Source organism: Pseudogymnoascus verrucosus (genome assembly GCF_001662655.1).
Source record: "Pseudogymnoascus verrucosus strain UAMH 10579 unplaced genomic scaffold scaffold_1, whole genome shotgun sequence".
NCBI lineage: Eukaryota > Fungi > Ascomycota > Leotiomycetes > Thelebolales > Thelebolaceae > Pseudogymnoascus > Pseudogymnoascus verrucosus.
In genome coordinates this window covers 319,220-338,348 of record NW_017263652.1, presented here as the reverse complement: position 1 = coordinate 338,348, position 19,129 = coordinate 319,220, and the positions used below count along the sequence as shown (strand labels likewise).

The 19,129-nt window shown below is 54.4% G+C and overlaps 6 protein-coding genes across 6 annotated transcripts; 2 read left to right on the top strand and 4 right to left on the bottom strand.

The window, feature by feature from the left end:
* Positions 1-34: 34 nt before the first annotated feature.
* On the top strand, positions 35-2,452 carry SUA7 (transcription initiation factor IIB). The gene is made up of 2 exons (XM_018269652.2): positions 35-1,409; positions 1,472-2,452. Exons 1-2 carry the CDS (start codon positions 737-739, stop codon positions 1,846-1,848), a joined length of 1,050 nt encoding a protein of 349 aa, XP_018135585.1. The 5' UTR covers positions 35-736; the 3' UTR covers positions 1,849-2,452.
* Positions 2,453-2,925: 473 nt separating this feature from the next.
* On the bottom strand, positions 2,926-4,905 carry VE01_00118 (uncharacterized protein; the record flags this gene model as incomplete). Its single annotated transcript, XM_018269651.1, has 2 exons — positions 2,926-3,690; positions 3,739-4,905. The coding sequence occupies 2 exons, from the start codon at positions 4,903-4,905 to the stop codon at positions 2,926-2,928; spliced, it is 1,932 nt and encodes a 643-aa protein (XP_018135097.1).
* Positions 4,906-6,042: 1,137 nt separating this feature from the next.
* VE01_00117 (uncharacterized protein) lies at positions 6,043-9,565 on the bottom strand (the record flags this gene model as incomplete). The annotated part of the gene is made up of 2 exons (XM_018269650.2): positions 8,336-9,565; positions 6,043-8,274 (listed from the first exon to the last, which is right to left on the bottom strand). The coding sequence occupies exons 1-2, from the start codon at positions 8,768-8,770 to the stop codon at positions 6,043-6,045; spliced, it is 2,667 nt and encodes an 888-aa protein (XP_018135583.1). The 5' UTR covers positions 8,771-9,565.
* A 1,627-nt stretch (positions 9,566-11,192) lies between these two features.
* VE01_00116 (uncharacterized protein) lies at positions 11,193-12,618 on the bottom strand. Its single transcript, XM_018269649.2, has 2 exons — positions 11,981-12,618; positions 11,193-11,923 (listed from the first exon to the last, which is right to left on the bottom strand). The coding sequence occupies exons 1-2, from the start codon at positions 12,044-12,046 to the stop codon at positions 11,351-11,353; spliced, it is 639 nt and encodes a 212-aa protein (XP_018135584.1). The 5' UTR covers positions 12,047-12,618; the 3' UTR covers positions 11,193-11,350.
* Positions 12,456-17,613, top strand: VE01_00114 (uncharacterized protein). The gene is made up of 5 exons (XM_018269648.2): positions 12,456-12,551; positions 12,638-12,995; positions 13,143-15,658; positions 15,711-16,763; positions 16,844-17,613. Exons 3-4 carry the CDS (start codon positions 13,346-13,348, stop codon positions 16,500-16,502), a joined length of 3,105 nt encoding a protein of 1,034 aa, XP_018135095.1. The 5' UTR covers positions 12,456-12,551; positions 12,638-12,995; positions 13,143-13,345; the 3' UTR covers positions 16,503-16,763; positions 16,844-17,613.
* A 610-nt stretch (positions 17,614-18,223) lies between these two features.
* SDH4 (membrane anchor subunit of succinate dehydrogenase, Sdh4) lies at positions 18,224-19,076 on the bottom strand. Its single transcript, XM_018269646.2, has 3 exons — positions 18,790-19,076; positions 18,717-18,734; positions 18,224-18,660 (listed from the first exon to the last, which is right to left on the bottom strand). Exons 1-3 carry the CDS (start codon positions 19,013-19,015, stop codon positions 18,308-18,310), a joined length of 597 nt encoding a protein of 198 aa, XP_018135579.1. The 5' UTR covers positions 19,016-19,076; the 3' UTR covers positions 18,224-18,307.
* Between the last annotated feature and the right edge of the window lie 53 nt (positions 19,077-19,129).

Sequence of the window (19,129 nt, the reverse complement as noted above, 5' to 3'; positions counted from 1 at the left end):
CGTGGCGTGCGTGTGCGTATATGTGACTGCGACACACCAGCCCTGCCTCATTCTTTTCTGCGTCATTCCACGTCCAACGTCTGCTTCAGCACCCGCCGCGAAGAACGACTTACCCATCGCCGAAGGACCTACAAAGTTGCTGGCCATCTTGATAGCGACAGGTAAACCGTCTTCAGCCGATCTTTCTACAGTCTACGGGGTTGGATATTCGACTTCGGAGACGCCTTTACTGGTTCAGATCGATCGCAGGTGTGCAGCGTAGCCCGGTTTCAACTTTCCTGACTTAGGAGCCAGTCTCTCAACTTCAAGATACTCATTCGTTCAGTCTATCACTCTTCAAATCTCATACTTCACCTTGTGCGTCGATTTCTTTCGACGATCTGCTGAGATCGAAGCGAATATCGCCACAGCCTCGGCTTCACTTCAACCTCAGTGAACATCAAGTAGACCTCAAGTGACAGCCTTGTAGAGATCGCTTTCAACAGCGCGAAACTTCAAAGAGCAACTACGTCAGTTGGCACTGGAGTTTTCTCCAGACCAAACCGCCAAACTGCATTCTCCGCTTTTCGTCAAGTTCCATACGAAACGACTCTGCACAACACCCACAAAAGACCTGAAAACACGCTTTCTGGTCACCAAGAAGAAGAAGTCTCTGCCCAAAGAGAAGGTTTCCCCGCGACAGATCTTATGTGATACTAGAAATATATACCACAAGAAGAACGCATACGAACCCAAGATGGCTACCACTACCGCCACCGCACCTGGCGAGACAGACCCGTATATCGAGAACCTGAATATGCAGATGATATGCAAGGAGTGCAAAGAGTTCCCGCCCAACCTGGTCGAAGAGTTTTCCTCTGGCGACATGGTCTGTGGCTCCTGCGGCCTCGTCCTTGGAGATCGGATTGTCGATACACGTTCCGAGTGGCGCACTTTCGCAAACGATGACCAAGGCAACGACGACCCATCTCGTGTCGGAGACGGCGCGAACCCACTCCTCAACGGATCCCAGCTCTCCACTACTATTGCATTTGGCGATGGTTCTGGTCGTAGCCGCGATCTTCAGCGCGCACAGAACAAGTCTGCCCATGACAAGAGCACCAAGAACCTCTTGGCAGCCTACAAGGAGATCGGCGCCCACTGCGACGCTATTGGAATCCCCAAGACCGGCGCTGATGTAGCCAAGCACCTGTTCAAGATGGTGGATGATGCGAAAGCATTCAAAGGGAAGTCCCAAGAAGCCCTCATCGCCGGGTGCATCTTCATCGCCTGCCGCCAGAGCGGAGTCCCCCGTACCTTCCGCGAGATCTACGCCCTGACGAAGGTTTCGAAGAAGGATATCGGCCGCACCTTCAAGGCGCTGGAAAAGTTCTTCGCCAGCGACGAGAACAAGGCGGCGCTGACAAATGGTAAGTTGTTATTGCTATACACACTAATCTATTCTCCCATATTAACCGCGTGGTGTGTGAAGGCTCCCTCGCGCAAACGGACGCGTACCAAGCGACGACCTCTACGAACGCCGTAGACCTCGTCCTGCGCTTCTGCTCCCAGCTCGGTCTGCACGGCCAGCAGTTCGTCAAGGTCTCCCAGGGCCTCGCGGACAAGGTATCCACCATGGGCGACCTCGCCGGCCGCTCCCCGCTCTCCGTCGCCGCCGCGTGCATCTACATGGCCAGCCACCTGCTCGGCAAGCCCAAGAGCGCACGCGAGATCGGCAACATGGCAGGTGTCAGCGACGGCACCATCCGCACCGCGTACAAGTTCCTGTACCAGGACCGCGAGCGCCTCATTGAGCCTGAGTGGCTCGCCGGCGGGAAGGGCAAGATGGAGAATCTGCCTGCCAACTGAGCCTGCTGCTGCTTCTTGCGGCGGCGCCACGAAAGGAGTGACATCCCTACTTCGTGGCTGCGTTGGCTTTTTTTGCGGATACCCCGCCTTTTGAGTGTTGCTCAGTGGTTGACGAGTGCCTTTTGAGGGGTTTCCTTTTTTTTTGTGCTACTAAAACGGTTTCTTGAACGCGCTACATCGGTGATTCGATATTCGCGCGCGCTGATTCCGCTACTCTGCACATTTGCACTGGTCTCGTCTTCCATCTCAGAGTTTTTTTTTCTTTGCGGAGAGCCTCCCCTGGCCCAGCAGGGAGAGAGAGAGGACACGAACGGAATGAGATGTAATTACAGAATACAACACAACAAACACAGAACCTCTCACACTCTCACCACGAGAGAAATAATAAGAAGAAGAGACCAAAAAGCCCTCTGGAGAAGATTGTTGATAGAGGCATCTATACAATTGCCTTGCATTGCTCTGGCGTTTTATTTTACGGGGGGATGGATGTTAATGTGGGATTGGGATGGGCGTGGCGTGGATGGGGGCATGGGACATTGCATTGCATTTTACATACCAAAAACAGACTCGGATGGGCAACTACTACTATTTTCGTAAATGGATGGGGGAGGGAGGGAGGGGGAGATACAGACGCAGATACAGATACATAAAAAATAGAAAATGGGGATATAAAAAACTCATCATGTGTATACATGCATGCGTGACCTTGTGAACAGTTAGTTATAAAAGAGTGAGGAGTATAATTGTCTACGTCCATTGGATTTTAACCCTAGCCCCCCATTTTCCAAACTCCTTCCTGTCTTGCCATTCGAACTCCCCATTTCATCCCAAAAAAATCAAAGGCAACCAAAACCAAAAACGAGTGACTCAGGTATAAAACCATGAACAGCACCAAGACAAACAAACCAAAACCAAGCGAATGTGGGTAATAGAAAATCGCCGCAGAACCAGAACCAGAACCAAAACTTTCAAAATCTAACCAAGAATCCTCTTCTACCCAAACTCCTCGTCCCGTCATTTTTCATCCGCTCTTTCGATCAGCTCCCACGTGGAGTATATAGAGTATATACCCCCCCCCTACTTCCTCCCCCACAACCAAAACCGCCCCTTCTTCTTCCCCCCCTCTCCCTCCCCATTAAGTTCCCCCGCACCACCCTCCGCTACACTCTCCACCGTCGCCACCGCCGGCGCATTACTCGACCCCAACGACCCCGACCTCGGCATCACCCCGCCATCAGCCTCCACAACCCCTGCCCCTTTCTTCTCATAACTCTCCACCGAAGAGCTCGCGCCCTCCTCCCCCTCCATCTCATCGCCAAATCGGGGGACAACCGTACTCGCAAACTTCCTCGCCGATATGCCCTCCGCGAACAACCAATCCATCTCCGCGTACGTCCTTCCCCTCGGCTCCGGGATCCGGAAGAACGCATACACGAAGCAGAGCGCACAGAAGACGACCCAAAACCACGCTGTCTTCATCCCCCAGTTGAGGGCCGTGGGGTTGAGCTGGTAGGGCGTGACGACGCAGTTGAAGACGCCGAAGGCGTTGTAGCCCATGCGTGCGATGTTGATGGTCTTTGATTTCGTGCGCGTGGAGGAGAGTTCCGAGACGAGGGCGTACGTGACGGGGCCGATGGTGCAGCCGTAGACGAGGGTGTAGAGGAGGAGGAGGGAGCCGGAGAGCCAGCCAGTCAGCTCGGCGCTGAGGCCGATGGTGGCGATGATGCCGCAGATGGTGAGGACGAAGGTGAGGAGAAAGAGGCCCCAGAGCTCGATGGTGCGGCGGCCGAAGCGCCCGAGGAGACACCAGGATATTGCTGTGCCGACGAGACCGAGGGCGTACTGAGAGCGTTAGTATGTGTGCGTGTGTTCGGGGACTTGGGGGCTTACCTGGACAATAACGAAGTTCCAAGTTTGCTCCGGCGCCATGCCTGCGCGCTGGAAGAAGTACGGAGACCACTGCATGAGTGCTGAGCCACTCGCATTCTGGATGACCCACGTGAACGTCGAGATCTCCGTACGTCTGCGATTAACGCCACGGAAGCAATCAAGATATCCCGTGCCCGTGCCATTAGTCTCACGGAGCTCATCGGCATTGGTAAGTTGGATCATGGCGAGCTGACCATCGATGCTGTAACCCTCTGGCACGCGACTCTGGGACACAAGTTTAGTGAGGACCTTGCGGGCCTCGTCGGTGCGGCCCTTGCGAACAAGCCACCATGGCGACTCCTGGGCCCATAGCGAGAAGATGAAGATAGGGAGAGGGAAGACCCATTGCAGACCAAGAGGGATCTGAATCGACAGCATCGTCATATTATTAACCAACGCCCTCTGCGTAACCGCACCAAGACACTGTCCAATAATCCAGCACACATTACTCCAAGCCGTCACATACGCCCTAATCGGCGTCGGACACACATCAGACGCATAATTCGTCGTGAGCGTCTGGAACACCCCCCAAGGCAGTCCACACAGCAACAATCCCACCAAGAACATCGTCAAGCTCCCCGCAAAAAACACTATAAAGATAAACGCCGACAGCGCCACCAGCGACGCCATAAACGTCCTCTTATACCCAAACCGCTCCACGAGCCAGCCACTCAGCAGCACACCCGCCATCTGCCCAACCGTCGGCCCAATCACAATCGCCGACTGCCACGATGCGGGGATCTCGCACACCTTGCCATCTAAGGACGCATCCGGACACTGGTAGCGCCGGCGGAATACGGGGTTGGTAAGGAAACCCGTGATGAGGACTAGATCGAAGCCCTCCATGATACACGCGCAGGAGAGGATGATGGCTTGCAGCACAGCCGGCCAAAAGGCGCGCACGCACGTCCAGGTGCTCATCTCCTTCTCGACGGCGGTTGCTTGGCGGGCGAGCGGGACGCGCTCTTCGCGCTCGGCGGCGTCCTGGGCGCGCAGGGTCTCAGGGGCGATGGCCGTGCTGTCAGGACCGAAGATGTTGGTCGTGGGTGGGAGTTCGGTGGCTTCATCTTCTTTTTCGTTTTTGGAGCGGCCGGTGAGGCGCCCAGCGGCGTTGGAGAAGGCGCCCATGACGGAAGAGACGGGGAAGCTTGGTTCGAAGGGTATCGACGGCGCCACGGCTCTCGAATCGAATTGGTGGTGGTGGTGACGGTTGGGGATTCGTAGGCGCGTAATGAATGTTTGGAATGCTCTTATCTTATATTACCGATCGATATATGGATAATTTCTCGTATAACTCGGGAAATGAGGAGAGAAAAGATAAGATGATGGATGTGAGGGGTTTGCGGAGAAAGAAAGATGGAGATGATGGGGGATGGAGATGTAGTAATGAGCGGGGGGGAATAAGACGATACTGACAGAATGAGAGGGCCTCTTGTAGATGTGGGCTTTGCTTACCTGTTTAGCTTACCATGAACTCTCGCGGTATGAGAGTCTGGGACTGGGCTGATATGATGGGAAGGAGCGAGTTGACTGGATGGAGTCGGTGGTATGGAGACCACATGACCTCTAGAGCCTGCGCGGACCAAATTTTGATAGCTAGTCCGAGAAGTTAAGTGTATAACTAAAATAAAAACGGACGAGGAAGGAGCCATGGGGAAGCTGTGGGGTGTTCCTTCCTATTATATCACCTGGGTCTAGTTAGTCCCCTCATGTTGCCATTGATAGCACAGTTGCCAGTTGTATATCAAAAACAAGAACAGTATACTCCCCTATCCCCATCTCCAGGATAGAAACATATCTAAAGAATCCAAAGAATCCGCGTCCCATCGCCGGTCGTCACGAACGGTAATGACAGCCGACAGACGACATAGCGCGGCGGCAGGCGCGAACCTTAACCCTAGCGCCGACCAATAGCCACCCCGCCGCCGCTTCCTCGTCCGTCATACAGCATCACAAAGCATCCGCACCCGCAGCGGCATGTGACACTTTCGTACGATCATCCCCGCGGGGTGGACCGTGACTTAGAAGTAATAATTATATTTTCTCTCTCTTCTCCAACCTAGCTCCTCTGAATAAGCTTCCCCGAATAACAATAGTAGTAATAGTAGTAGTAATAGTAATAGTAGCAGCAGTAGTAGTAGCAGCAGCGTGAGTACCAGCCCACCCACCGCCCCATCCACCCAACCAAACTCCGCGCTCCCCCCGCAAACGGACTGAAAATCAATACACAACAAACAAAGTTTTACACCTCCCCCCCCAAACAAACTACCTCCTCAAACTCCCCACCCGTCCAAGGGCATACCACCTCCTCGTCCTCGTACTGGCCGTATCCCTAATATCCCTCCCCCCCATCCCCGTCTCCAGGATTCCCGTCCCCTCACCCCCATCAGTCGGACTCGCACCCGTACTCAGCCTCCGCTCCCAATGCACCCTGCTGCTCGGGCCGCGGGACTCCATACTATGCGACGTCGACGGCCTCGGGGCGTCAGCTGTAGCGCGTCCGCGCGGGTAGCGCGAGATAGGTGGCGGGGTAGCAGAGGCATCACGGATGTCTTCAACGACCGTGATGCGTTTGGGAGCCGATATATCCTTGGTAGTGATAGGGGGTTGTTCACTACTCCCACGCATGAAAGCCGGTGGTGGCATCTGCGAAACAGCCGCTGATACCGAGCGGCCTAGGCCGAGCATCTTAAACAAGCCGCGCTTTTGCGGCTCCTCTATAGTCTTCTGCGGCGACGCCTTAGGTCCATGAGGCGGCGGCTCTGGCGCATCTGCTTCAGCGCGCGCAGCTTGGAGGCGACGGAGGCGTTTCTCGTTACCTGCTGGGGAGCCAGGGTTAGCGAGGGAGGAGCGGCGCTCCGGGGGCGCGGGATGGTATGAGTTTTCGATTTGGGCGGCGAGGGAGGCTTGCGGGTCTTTGATGTAGCCGCTTGCGGAGCGCTCGTAGCGGTAGATAGTGGGTGTGATGTCCTCGGCACGGGGGTTGGAGGCGTCGAGGGGTTTGCGCGAGCGGATGGGGATGTCGTCGTCGCGGCGGTTGAACATCACGTCGCGGCCCCAGTCTTTCTTGTAGTCCTCGCCGAAGGAGAACATCTCTGGTGCGCGGAATGTGACCGGTCGAAGGTTCTCTCGTGCTGCTGATACCCAGGGGTCCATGGTGCTTGTTGCCTCACTGGCGATGTCAGAGTTCGTCTCTGTGACTTCGCTCTGAGTCGCAGTGTCCCAGCCATGTCCGTCGCGGCGGCTCGTGATGGTCTCGGCGGCGCTGCGGGGGCGACGGAGTCGGGCTAGGTCGTACTCAGGGCTGGTCTGGGCACGGCTCAGGTAAGGCCTGTTATCATCGTGTTCCTGTGTCTTTCTGGACACGAAGCTAGTCGCGTCGGCGTTGAGGGTATCGGTTGAATTTGAATTCTTGTACTGCTGTAGCGAGTTGGTGCTGAAGGTGTCTGGCGTGGGAGGCAGGGCGCGTTGCTCGAAAGACTCCAAGTCCGTTCTCCGAATGCTGTCCGGCTTCGCAGGCACAGACCTCGGCGGATCATTTGGTTTGTGATCCGACGTATTTTGCATGAGGCGAGCTGCAATGGCCGGCCCATTACGCCTCTCAACAATGCGCTGGAGCTTCTCGAGTCGCTGGAGCGGCGACTTCACGACGTCGTTCATAGATAGGAATTGTCCTACGGCAACAACACCCGGAACTCGCCCAGATGATTTTCGCCCCATCGGGTTTGCATTTTTGAGGCCGTCTCCGACCCATTGGTCCACGGATGTGGCGTTCATAAAGCGGTTTGGCTCGGGCGAATCCAAGTTCTCATATTCCAAGTCCAGGCTGTCCAGATCCTGGCCATTGCTCTTCGCCCCATACACACTTATAAACGAGCTCTCGCTCAGGACGCTCAGGCGGGGGCTGTTCATTCCATCCAGTTCAGACGCCATGTCGTCCTTTCCGCCATTATCTTCTGATAGTCTGGGTAAACTCTGGTCACGGGGTATGTAAAGGCTGCGCAGAGCCTCCGTCTCCTCAGTTCGCTCAGACAGGAACGAGGGCATTCTCGCGAGCGACCTCGAATGCGATTCCTGTCGTCGGTGCCCTAAGGGGGTTATGTCGGAGTTGGCGCGATACCGGGGGTCGTCTGGAGGCGAGCTGCCCACGATCTGGCTATTTGTTCCGCTGTTTGTTCCACTGTTGATAGTGCTGTCGTCGCGGTCACTCAAGTAGAGACTTGTTGCTGCTTGGAGGGACCTGACTGCATTTCGTTCCTCCATGAGTTTGTCGACCTTCTCTTCAAGCTCGATTATGACGTTGACGGCCTGTTCAATGGCCACGTCCCGCTTAGCCAGCTCAGAAACCAATTGCTCGTTCATATCTTGAAGCTCATGTTGTTGCTTAACCTGCTCCTCTAAATCCTCCAGGCGCTCTTCGAGTTTCGATTGCTGCTCCTTTCGGTGGTGTAATTTGAGTTTGAGATCAAAGTTCTCATTTAGTAAAGCGGAAACTCTCTGAATAGCAAAGCACGTTAGTATCATATCCCACACGAGTTAGTTACAGGATCTGCCTCACATCTTCCGTAGCCTTGACACCCAATTTCTGCTTCCCATTCGCACGGTCAGCTCTCCGATCCGCCGACCCAGGTGCCTCCAATTCCTGATCGCGCCGCCGTGGGCCCGCTGGCGAACTCTGCGATCCCCGCTGCATATCCTGATACGCAGCGGCATCTCTGCTCTTCCTGCGCTCATGCAGCCTCGCCGCCTTCATCTCGCGGAGCTTCTCCTGTAGCAGGTCTCCGCCCTGTCCCTGTCCCTCTCTCCCACCTTGCTCTGCGGCATCATGCATCTTGCCTCGATCGCTGCGTATGTTTTGGATTCGGTGGTGGGGGAGGTTCGAAGAGGAGGTGTTGGAGCTTCCTGCTGTGCCGCGGGACTGGAGGGAGGCGCTGGACCCAGGTGGCCTTGTTCGCTCTGGTGTGGGATGGCGGTCGATCTCGCGGGTGTCCATGGTGTCGACTTTATGTTATGTTTGGTAGTGGGGCGCGGTGTGATGCGGTGCTCCCGGGATATCCTGTATGTGCCCAAGCAGGCGAGTGCTGTCCTTTCTTGTGCAGTATAATGCTAGAGCTGGAATTGTTGTTGTTGTTGTTTTTAGAAGAGAGCGTTGGAAACTGTCGTGTGACGTTGAAGTCAGTCTGTAGGTATCCAGAGGCTTAGATGCAAAGCCAGCCTGTTTGCGCGCCGTTGCAGGTTGAGATTGGCGAAGAGGTATAGGCTGAGACGAAACTGCACGTCTGGTTGTTTAAAGCACGGGGGTGGTCTTTTGTTTCTTTTCAGCTCCCTGGGTCGCAGTCGCCCTCCTTACATTGCGGATGTTTATGCTGGGCGATGGAGCACTGTGTAGGCAAGTCGACTCAAGGAGAGTAAGAATGTGAGACAGCGAGTTCCAGAATGCGTACAGGTGAGACGAGACTGGTAAACTGAGTAGTGGATTTAGAAGGAAGGACCTTTTCTTGAGAGCCGTTGGACGAGAAGGCGGGATGCACGACAGGTGGTATGCAGGTGAGGGAGGACTGGGTCAAAAAGGAGGGAGGTTGTTGCACTTCTTCCCCGTCAGCTGGATGTGCCACCGCCTTTACTGGATTCTGCTCTTTCTGGGCTGAGCCTTTTTTTACTCCTGAGCCCATCGGGATAAAAAAACCCAGGATCTCATTGAGCTGCCCGGGGGGTTGATCCACTACTCTGCCCAGCTTGCGAGTGCCAGCCCCATATACCGGGGGTACGGGGGTTATCGATAGACGACGCGGTCACAGATAGCACATAGCACATTTTAGTACGTGACTTCTCACCCATATTAATTTAGCCAAGTCACAGTAACCTTGGCCGCACAAACGGTTAGCCTAAGCAGGGTGTATACTGTACTCAAAGTAGATAGTATTAAGTATCCAATGCTGTATTAAGCAGGATAACTGACATAACATCCCCCTTGCAGCGTCGCAACTTCCTCTCTAAAAATCTAGTAAAAAGAGTGTGAAAAGGGGTTTCAAAGCGTGTGTGATTGCGCGTCTGGTTGGCTACACAACAGCACTATCCTTGAATTTTTGTATGGGCAATTTGGCAGGGGCAGGCACAGAACGGTACAAGGCGGTCAGGGAAGGGAAGACGGTTGGTTGGGCGCGGCCCTTGCCGATGCCCCGACGCGCTGCCACGGCCACTAATGCATCCCAGCCACCGCGAGCCAGGCCGCTGGGGATTGGGAGGGGAGTACGGGGGAAGGCACGGGGAGGACGGGGAGAACGGGAAAAGGGTGTGGAATGTGAGGGTGGGAGGACAAGGACAGGGCAAGGACAGAACAGGTACGGCGGCTCGGTGCGCGGTCTGGTATAACAGAGCACAGAGAAGGCACAGACTAGAGTTCGGAGAAAAAAAGAGGCATGGTGGTATGTGGTGTACGAGTATCAATAAAGATCTAATAGAGCGATGATGAGCGTCATGGTACGCAGAGACCACAGTACAGGAGAGTAACAGCTAACATTAGAGTATCCTCTACCGTGTTTCTCTAGCACCAAATATCCACAACTGACCACCAAGAAACCGGTAATCACGGTGCAACTGCCACCAAGATCGCTGTAGAAGACTCCTCCCCTCCCCACACTCCCAAGCCTACAAAGTATCTTCTATAGTGCTTACTATACTGAAACTACTTCTTCCCTCCTCCCCCCGATTTGTGACAGCACGTGCGAAAATCGCTGCATGCGGAAATGTGACCAAGTTAACCCCCATCCCATCCCTCTTGCTGAGAATTTTAGTATTAGCCTGTTTCATGTCCATCGATGGCGCCCTTCGTTGGCGTTGGCGGGGTCGTCATTTTCATAATTTCCAACACAGCCAACTCTCACCAACGTACAGAGGACTGACCCCTCGCGTCCGGGAAGGAGGTGTTACAATGATTCATTCCTCCGCCTGCCCTGTCCTGTCGCCTTCCTTCTCGTCCTGTGAGCTCCGTCCCGAACGTGTCTCGGCTGTACCTAGTGTTGCTCAGAGACATGGACGGCGCCTTAGGAGGAACTGCACTCTAGAAGGGCTGTGATGGAGGCAGGTGATGTGAAGGGGTATACCATAGAGACTGTTGTTCTAAACACGATAGACACTAGCGATTCCTCATTGCCTCTTGATAGGATGTGGCACGGTGCTTTGCCCCGTTGTTGACAGAGCCGAGAGCTTGTCTTAGATACTCTAATATGGTGTGGAGGACTAAGATATTGCCGTCTTAAACGCATTTGGCAGTCAGACATGGGGAGGCGAGGGCGATATTGATGATAAGATCAGCCACTGCCGCATGCAGCATGGAAACATATAATCGAGAAAGAAAATGGCTTGGTGAGAGAACACGATGAGCGACTCGACCTGTAGATAACTATTTCTAACCGTCTCTCCTGACGTCAACGTGAACCCCGCGTGCCTTCCCTCAGCTCGACCACGCGTCAACCGCGTCGACCATCGCCTTGTTTATGCCGTGCCATGCTAATTCCACAAACGCCATCATTCCTATCCCAAACGCCACTGCTAAGACACCACTCCACCTTTGCTACCGTGCCGCTTCCTGCACTTTATCCCCCGTATTTGGCGCCTCGTCAATGAACTGCGGCACCTCGTCGACCATGAAGCTTGGCGTGGCCTCGCTCTGTCCCAGCCCCTCAAACTCCATCTCATCGCCCAGCGCCTCCAGCTCAGCATCTAACTCCGCCTCATCCACATCCTCCGGAACATCATAACTCCGACTAATGCTCTCCTGGATATCATTCCCAATATCCATCAAATCCGCCATCTCATCCTGCATCCTCTCGATCTTATCGATATCAATCTTCCCATACTGCTGCTTCAAGCTCTTGTTGGTCTGCTTCATCACATCCACCGTCGTCATCACGTTCTTGAGGTTATCCGTCATCATCCCCGCCTGCTGCATGTTCCACGACTGCTGCTCCAACTGCTCGCGCTGGCCTTCGTACATCTTGCGCCGCTGCAGCACCTTGAGCGCCTTCTGCTTGATGGCGTTTTTGCCGGGGCCGTCGCGCATCTTGGATAGCTTGGCTTGGTAGGTCGAGAGCTCGGCGTTGATGCTGGCCAGCTTCACGTCGATGGAGGAGACGCGGTTGTCAACCTGGGAGGCGGGGTTAGTTGCGGTTTGGCAGGAGAGGGGGGAGGGAGGAGTGCGAACATTGCTGATTGCGCCGTCGAGCGTGGGCTTGGGACCCGTGCTCTTTGCGCCGAAGAGGCGGTTCATCGTGCTGTGAGCTGTGGCGGACACAGTGCGGGCAGAGTTGAAACAACGCTTTTGATTTGCCGCTTCTAGGCAAGGAATGAGTAAGTGAGTGAGTAGTGCCTCGTAGAGTAAAAGCGTAGACCAGCTGCTGGTATCAGCTTCAAAGGTAAAACAATTCCCTGGGTATCTATGTCGAAGCGTAGGGAACCTCAAATAGCACAGCTGCCTTGAGGGATATGGATGGCAAAGTTGTATCTCCGATATGAATAGCCCACCGTAGTTCTGTGCTCTTTCGTCATGCCTTGCTGTACTTGCCTTCCCGAACGTCCATTTCAGGTTTAGCGGCCTATTTCGGCGAGATTATCACGTGGATAGTGGAGTTGATGGCTGTACAGGTCATCCATGCCCTGGGCCTAAGGCTGGGCATCACGTTGTGTTGGGCAACGGAAGGGACAAAATAAACAGCTTAAACCACCACCAAGAATACCATTATTTAGCAGTTCTGAGAGCGAGAATCTCCTCTCTAGTCAGTATATTTCCCCTGCCCGTGTCTGATCTGCTTCCCAGGGATAAAGGGGGAATGCTAACCGTGAGGTTCGTTGCTTCTCACAGGCCAGAACCTTGGACAGGGATTTTGCCGGGAGAGATTCGCAACGACCACCACCACCACCACCAGCGACCGACCGCATCATAAACGTCGTGTTTCCCCCTTCTACCACGCTGCCTTCACGACCGCGAAAACACCCTCTCGTGCCCGCGCTCGAAAGCATCTTATCCTCCCCCTTCTCTCGCGACGACCATTTTCCGACTTTGTACTTATACTTTGTTTCTTGATGCCAATTACGATACCCAGTGCTGGTCTCCGCGCTCTGTAATTTCAGCTCGACCCAGAGATAGCGTGACCTTTACCAGAAAAGCTTGTTTCTGCACGACGATATCTTTCTCAAGAGTATATATTTTCTTATAGAATGTAAGCTGAACCGAGGCCCTATCCAAGTCCTAGACGCGGTGGAGTCACCTCACTCTCACCGCCGGGCAGCAGCGAACGAACGAGTTATTTCGTGTTGGGCCTGTTTGAATCCTTTGCCCGACAGCGCTGACAAGAGACCTTGTGCAGTCTTCTCGACGGCATCTTCTGCCATTTCACCTGTGATACCCGTACGAGCGTGAACGACCGCGGACCCCCATACGACCCTCTCCGAGCAAACGACTACCCGTATGAACAATTACCCGGCGCATCTAGTTTGCAACAACGGACCCGGACATCAGCCTTTGGACCCCCGCCAGCTGCGGCACGAAGAAGGACCCTCCTAGATCAAGATGTTCTGGCGATTTGGCGGATACGCCAACATCTCCGCCATCGACACCCTGCTCGAGAAGCCCGATGTGACGCTCGAGGAGCTGCTGGAGGAGAGCGACCTGATCCAGGAGCTCAAGTCGCACAACACCAAGCTCATCGAGTATCTACGCGAAGACGCGATTCTGCAGCGCCTGCTCGAATACGTCGTCGCGCCGAAGCTGGAGACTATCGCATCCGACTTATATGATATTGACGAAGACAACAATGACGACAAGGGCAAGGAGGCCGAGGAGCGGGCTCACTCGCTGACGCGGATGAGCTCCGAGGATGAGGAGGATGACAGGGAGAAGAAGCGAAACCGATACGCGTTCGTGGCGGCCGAGATCCTGGCGTCCGATTCGTGGTCGCTGTCAGCCGCGCTTTTGGAGAATGAGGCGCTCCTACGCAAGTTCTGGGAGTTCCTGGCTTGCCCGCCGCCGCTTGACCCTCTGCAAGCGGGATACTTTACGAAAGTTAATGAGGCTTTACTTGATAAGAAGACCGAGGAGATGTTGGAGCTGTTTAAGTCTATTCCTGACGTGGTGAAGAACATGCTTCAGCATGTTGATTCCCCGATGGTTATGGATTTACTGCTCAAAATCATCTCATTAGAGAAGGCCGAGGGCGGGCAAGGAATCGTAGACTGGCTGCATTCGCAAGACCTAATGCCGACTCTACTGTCATTTTTGTCGTCCGAGCATTCGTGGGCCACCCAAACATCAGCCGGAGACTTCCTCAAGGCTATTATTACCATATCCGCCAACGCGTCCCAGAATGAGCAGTCCTGTATTGGACCTAATGAGCTCACTCGCCAACTGGTCTCGCAACCCTGCGTCGAGAAGCTGATTACCGATATGCTCAAGGGCGGTAACCCGTTGACGGTTGGCGTTGGCATCGTGATCGAGGTTATCAGGAAGAACAACTCTGATTACGACCCTGAAGTTGGCACGGAATCGCAGATGGCCCCATCGAGTCGCGATCCTATTTACCTCGGAACGCTGCTTCGCATGTTTGCCAAGCACGTTCCTGATTTCATGGCTCTTATCCTCAGCCCTGACCACACAATTGGCAGCAATGACGGCCCTGTTACAATCAAGAGGAAGGAACTTAATGCTGCATTCGGCGGCAAGGTCGAGCCTCTCGGATTTGATAGGTTCAAGACTTGTGAGCTTATGGCGGAGTTGCTGCACTGTAGTAATATGGGTCTGCTCAATGAGCGTGGCAGCGAGGAGCTCGTCAGGGCCCGCGATGCGGAGCGCGAGAGACTGAGGGCAGAGGGAAAGCTGGCGCCCCCAGGGGACCGCTTCAACCTCGAGAGCGACGACCTTACTATGAGGTCCTCAGACACCAGCCGTCTTGGATCCCACTCTCCTGACGAAGGCCGCAGACTCGGAGTGCAGAACGCCTCTGACGATGACGGATTTGAAGAAGTGACACACTCCCAAGACCTCGGCGATGACGCTAAAGACGACTTTGACGAGAAGTTGGACGCAGAGGATGAGCTGCTCGCCAATATTAAGACGGAGAGCTTCCCCTCATTCTTGGATAAGGATGATGACGAGTTCGTCGATGAGCCGTTGAGCTCTCCTAGGCTCAACACTGAGGTGGAGGCCCTTCAGCCGGCTGGTGTGGATAGCTCGCTTACTGTCGCGCCACTTTCGCCAACAAAGGATTTGTCTGATAAGGTTAAGGACTTGGATGTGAGCGAGGAACCAAAGGATGCGGATGCCAAACCGCCGTCTTATGATGATCACGCGAAGGATGCTACTGTGTCTCCTGATGAGCAGGCCAAGGAAGCTTTGGACGCGGCTATTAGCAACCAGGTTGAACAAGAGGCAGCTGCTAAGGCCGAGGAAGCTGTTAAGACCGATGATGCTGTAGAGGCAACCTTTGAGGTCCCTGTTCGTTTGGAAACCACCGAAGACGTCCTGACACCTCACCCCGATGATCGTCCAGCGCCTTTGTTTTCCAAGAAGAGGACTGAAACCCCAGAAGCGGAAGCCCCTGTTGCGGAAACTCCTGTAGTGGAAGCTACTGTTGTGGAGGGAGAACCCCAATCCTCCGTTCAAGAAATTGCTTCCCAGGTCCCTATTCCAGAAGATGTTCCGGTGGCAGCTGATTTCAGCGGCACTGAGATCGAGGACTCTACTATGGTCGATGTTGACGGCACTATCCGGTTAGACAATGCGGACGATACAAACCCTATCGAGATCGAAGATGATTTCTCGTCGCCTGTGGTCGGAGACTATCTCAAGATGCAATTTGTTGAGCACAGGGTTGTGCCAACTATTTTGGTACGCACCCACACTATCTAGGGGAGAGCCAAGCTAACTCGTGCAATTATAGGATTTCTTCTTCAGGTTCCCATGGAACAATTTCCTGCACAATGTCGTTTACGATGTTGTACAGCAAGTCTTCAACGGACCCATGGACCGTGGATATAACCGCAACCTTGCCGTTGATCTCTTCGAGACCGGCGATATCACCAACAGAATCGTCGGGGGGCAGAACATGAGCGATGAAGCTCAACGATTAGAGCGCATGCGCTTAGGCTACATGGGCCACCTAACACTCATCGCAGAAGAGGTAGTGAAGTTCACCGAGCGCCACCCACCGGAGCTTCTGTCAGAGTTGGTCCTTGACAAGGTCCTCAACCTCGACTGGAACCACTACGTCGAGGTGACCCTCGCCGAAACAAGAGAGCGCGACAACGCCATCCTAGGCGGCGTCCGACCAGACCAGAACCTCGGACCCCGCCAAGCAGTAATGAACGCCGTCAACGCCGCCATCGGCGGCGGCTCATCCGCCCTCGCCGACGCCGGCCTAAACGGCAACTCGACCTTGGACGGAATGGACCTCTCCAACGGCAGCGGCACATCCGGCAGCGGCTTCGGCCTCGGCGGAGGATCCCTATTGAGCGGCTTCGGCAGCTCGAGCGACGAAGAGGACGAGGAGATGGACGAGGACATGAATGACGATGATGGAATGCGAGGCGCGAATGTTGGCGGAGCTGAAGTGGGTGTTTTCAATTCTGAGATTCTTTCCCTGCGTCGGCCCCATGACGATGATGATCTCGATTTCGAGTTGATGAATCACGAGCCGCCGCTCGCGTACGGGCCTTTGTTCCCGGAAGATTGAGGCGGCTCGGTGTTTTGTTTGATTCTCTGTATAAACTTTTTTTTTTTTGCTCGTTGAGCGATGGATGCGCCTGATAGAATGTCAGGCGTGCGCGGGGTTTATTGCTCTCGGTTTAGTCGCCGTGGTTTTTCGTAGATTCAAAGTGTTTCTACGTCAAGATGCTCCGTTTTCATTCTGAGTGCTCTCTTCAAGTGTGTGATTCATGTTCCGATTTTCATTTTACAATTTTCATACCTTCCAGTCATCGTCATCATTTATCTAGTCAGGCGGCCCAGATGCTCTTTCATATCATACCTCATCTCAGATTTAACAAAGCCATTTACTTACACTATCCCCCGCAGTTCTCCCGCTACATCTCCAACCCCTCAACCACAACCGCAACCTCCGAAACCACCGCCCCATCCGACATTGACCCCCCTGCCTTCGCTCCCCCTCCCCCACCACCCCTGAACATCGCCCCCTCCCGCGCCCGCCGCCAACTCGCCGCCCGCCTCGCTCTCCACCAGAAAGCGCAGGAGACGAGCAACGGCGACGACGCCACAGACAAGGACCCGGACGCCATTGAGGCGGCCGCGAACCCGAATCCCTTTGCTGACACGGACTCGGATGATGAGCTGACTATCGAGACTGTTTCTGGGTCGGCGGAGGTGTCGGCGTGGGATATGGAGGGTGATGAGGGGGGGAAGGTGGTTACTGAGGAGGGATTCGAGGATAATTTCGGTGATGGAGTTGATGCCGTGCGAGCGCTCCAGGTACCTGCTGACGCGTCTTCAAAGGCCGTTGGCGCAGAGGAAGTCGGCAATGGCGAGCCAGCTGCTGAAGGACAAGAGACGGACTCAGCGTCGCGGTCATCGAATTTCTCAGGGCTGTGGCCGTTTAACCACGCGAGTCGCGGACACCGAAGGCGCAGTGTAAGCGATAGATACGGCCGCAAGGAGGAGGGAAATGATTTCTTCGGCGGCAGCGATAGTGATAGCGATGAGGGCTTTGATGGGATTGGGGAGCGCGAGGCGAGTGGGGATTTTGATGGGAAGGGGAAGAGGCCGAGTGGGACGACGGAGGCGAGGAGGAGGACGAGCTTGGATGATGAGGAGGTTGTTGAGGTGGGGAGGGGGGAGGGAAGGGATGTGGGTGCTGTGGGAGGAGGGAGGGAGGGGGAGGATAAGCTGGCGTGACTGCGTTGGTGGGGTTGGGGTTGATGGAGGGGGGAGTGTGATTTGTATTATATGTCATGTTGTGTTAGATGTATGCTATCTGGATGTACAAATAGATGTGATTTTTACTTGCAGTGTGTGGCTTGTATTTTGCGCGTTTAGGCTTGATGTATTCGTTGGTTCGTCTTCTGGCATTCGTCTTCTTGAATTGAGGCTCTGTATTTAGAATATGCCATGAAAGTTAGCCTTCTAGGACGAAATATCAGTAATACATATAGCTAATTACAGATGATACTTCCGCTGCATGAAGCAGATATGCACCAAATTAGACTCTAGAGGGCGAATGCCATCTTCTACATTCAGTTCCCTTAAAGCATGTGCTCCTTCGGGTCAAGGGAAGGATATGCCTCACCACTGGCAAAATAAGCCAGAAACCTCTAGGTCTATAGAAAGGGGTATAAATACCATAACATACTGCTTTGGAATGCTACAAGTGAATGTTTATCTTCATGACATCGCAATTGTTCCTCTCGAATCACACGCAATGCAGCTATACAAAGCAGACTTCAGGAAAATACTTGACATTTGGTATTGCTGTTTAGCCAGCTACTATGTATACACCACACCCCCATCCCAAACGCGCAAACCAATCTAAGCCGTCCAGATCTTCTTGATCGCCTCCGTAACACCAATATCGTTGGTCTCGAACTCGTAAAGTCCAACACCCACCGCCACCGTCGCGGCCCTCAGCACCCATCCCAGAGCCTTCTTGGTCTTCGGCACGCGCCTGGCGGGGAAGTAGTCGACGATCATGGCGTCGAAGCCGATATGTGAGTGGACGAGGACGGCACCGCAGATGATGGCGTCAGTGGCAGGGTTGAGGGAGCCAGCGACGAAGGGCGCGATGGTGAGGGGGATGAGACCGGCGGCGATGAGACGCTCGAAGGTCCAGTGGTAGGAGCCCTCGGAGGCGTTTGTCGGGGGCACAACGGCGGCGTCGTTTGCTGCTACAATTAGTATTGCTGTTGGTGTTGTTGTGTTCCGTGGGAGGATATCATACCAGTTCCGTCAATGACCTCTGTGACTTCTGTTAGCGATGCGTTCTAAGGATTGGGGCAACTGAGTAGACATACGGGGACCTGCAGGGAGAATCTGCTGGCGGCCACCGGCGTGGAAGGCAGCTACTCGGACATTGCCAGGCGCGAATGCGCTCTTGATGGCCTGTCGTGCTGGTGCGGGTCGTGTCGGCTGGGACAGGATGGCCGGGAAGGACGACGAGACCTTGGTTGTGTATGCGCGCTTCGAGGCAGCGGCCAGGCAAGATTGCCTCAGCACCGTAGGACGAATAATTGAAGCCATTGCCAAAACTCCCGGTGAGTGTACAGGCGTGGAATTGGTGATGCAGGGCAAAAGTGAGGTTCGGTGGTCGAGCATACTCGGAATCCTGTGACATAGCCGAGGAGAGAGCCGCTT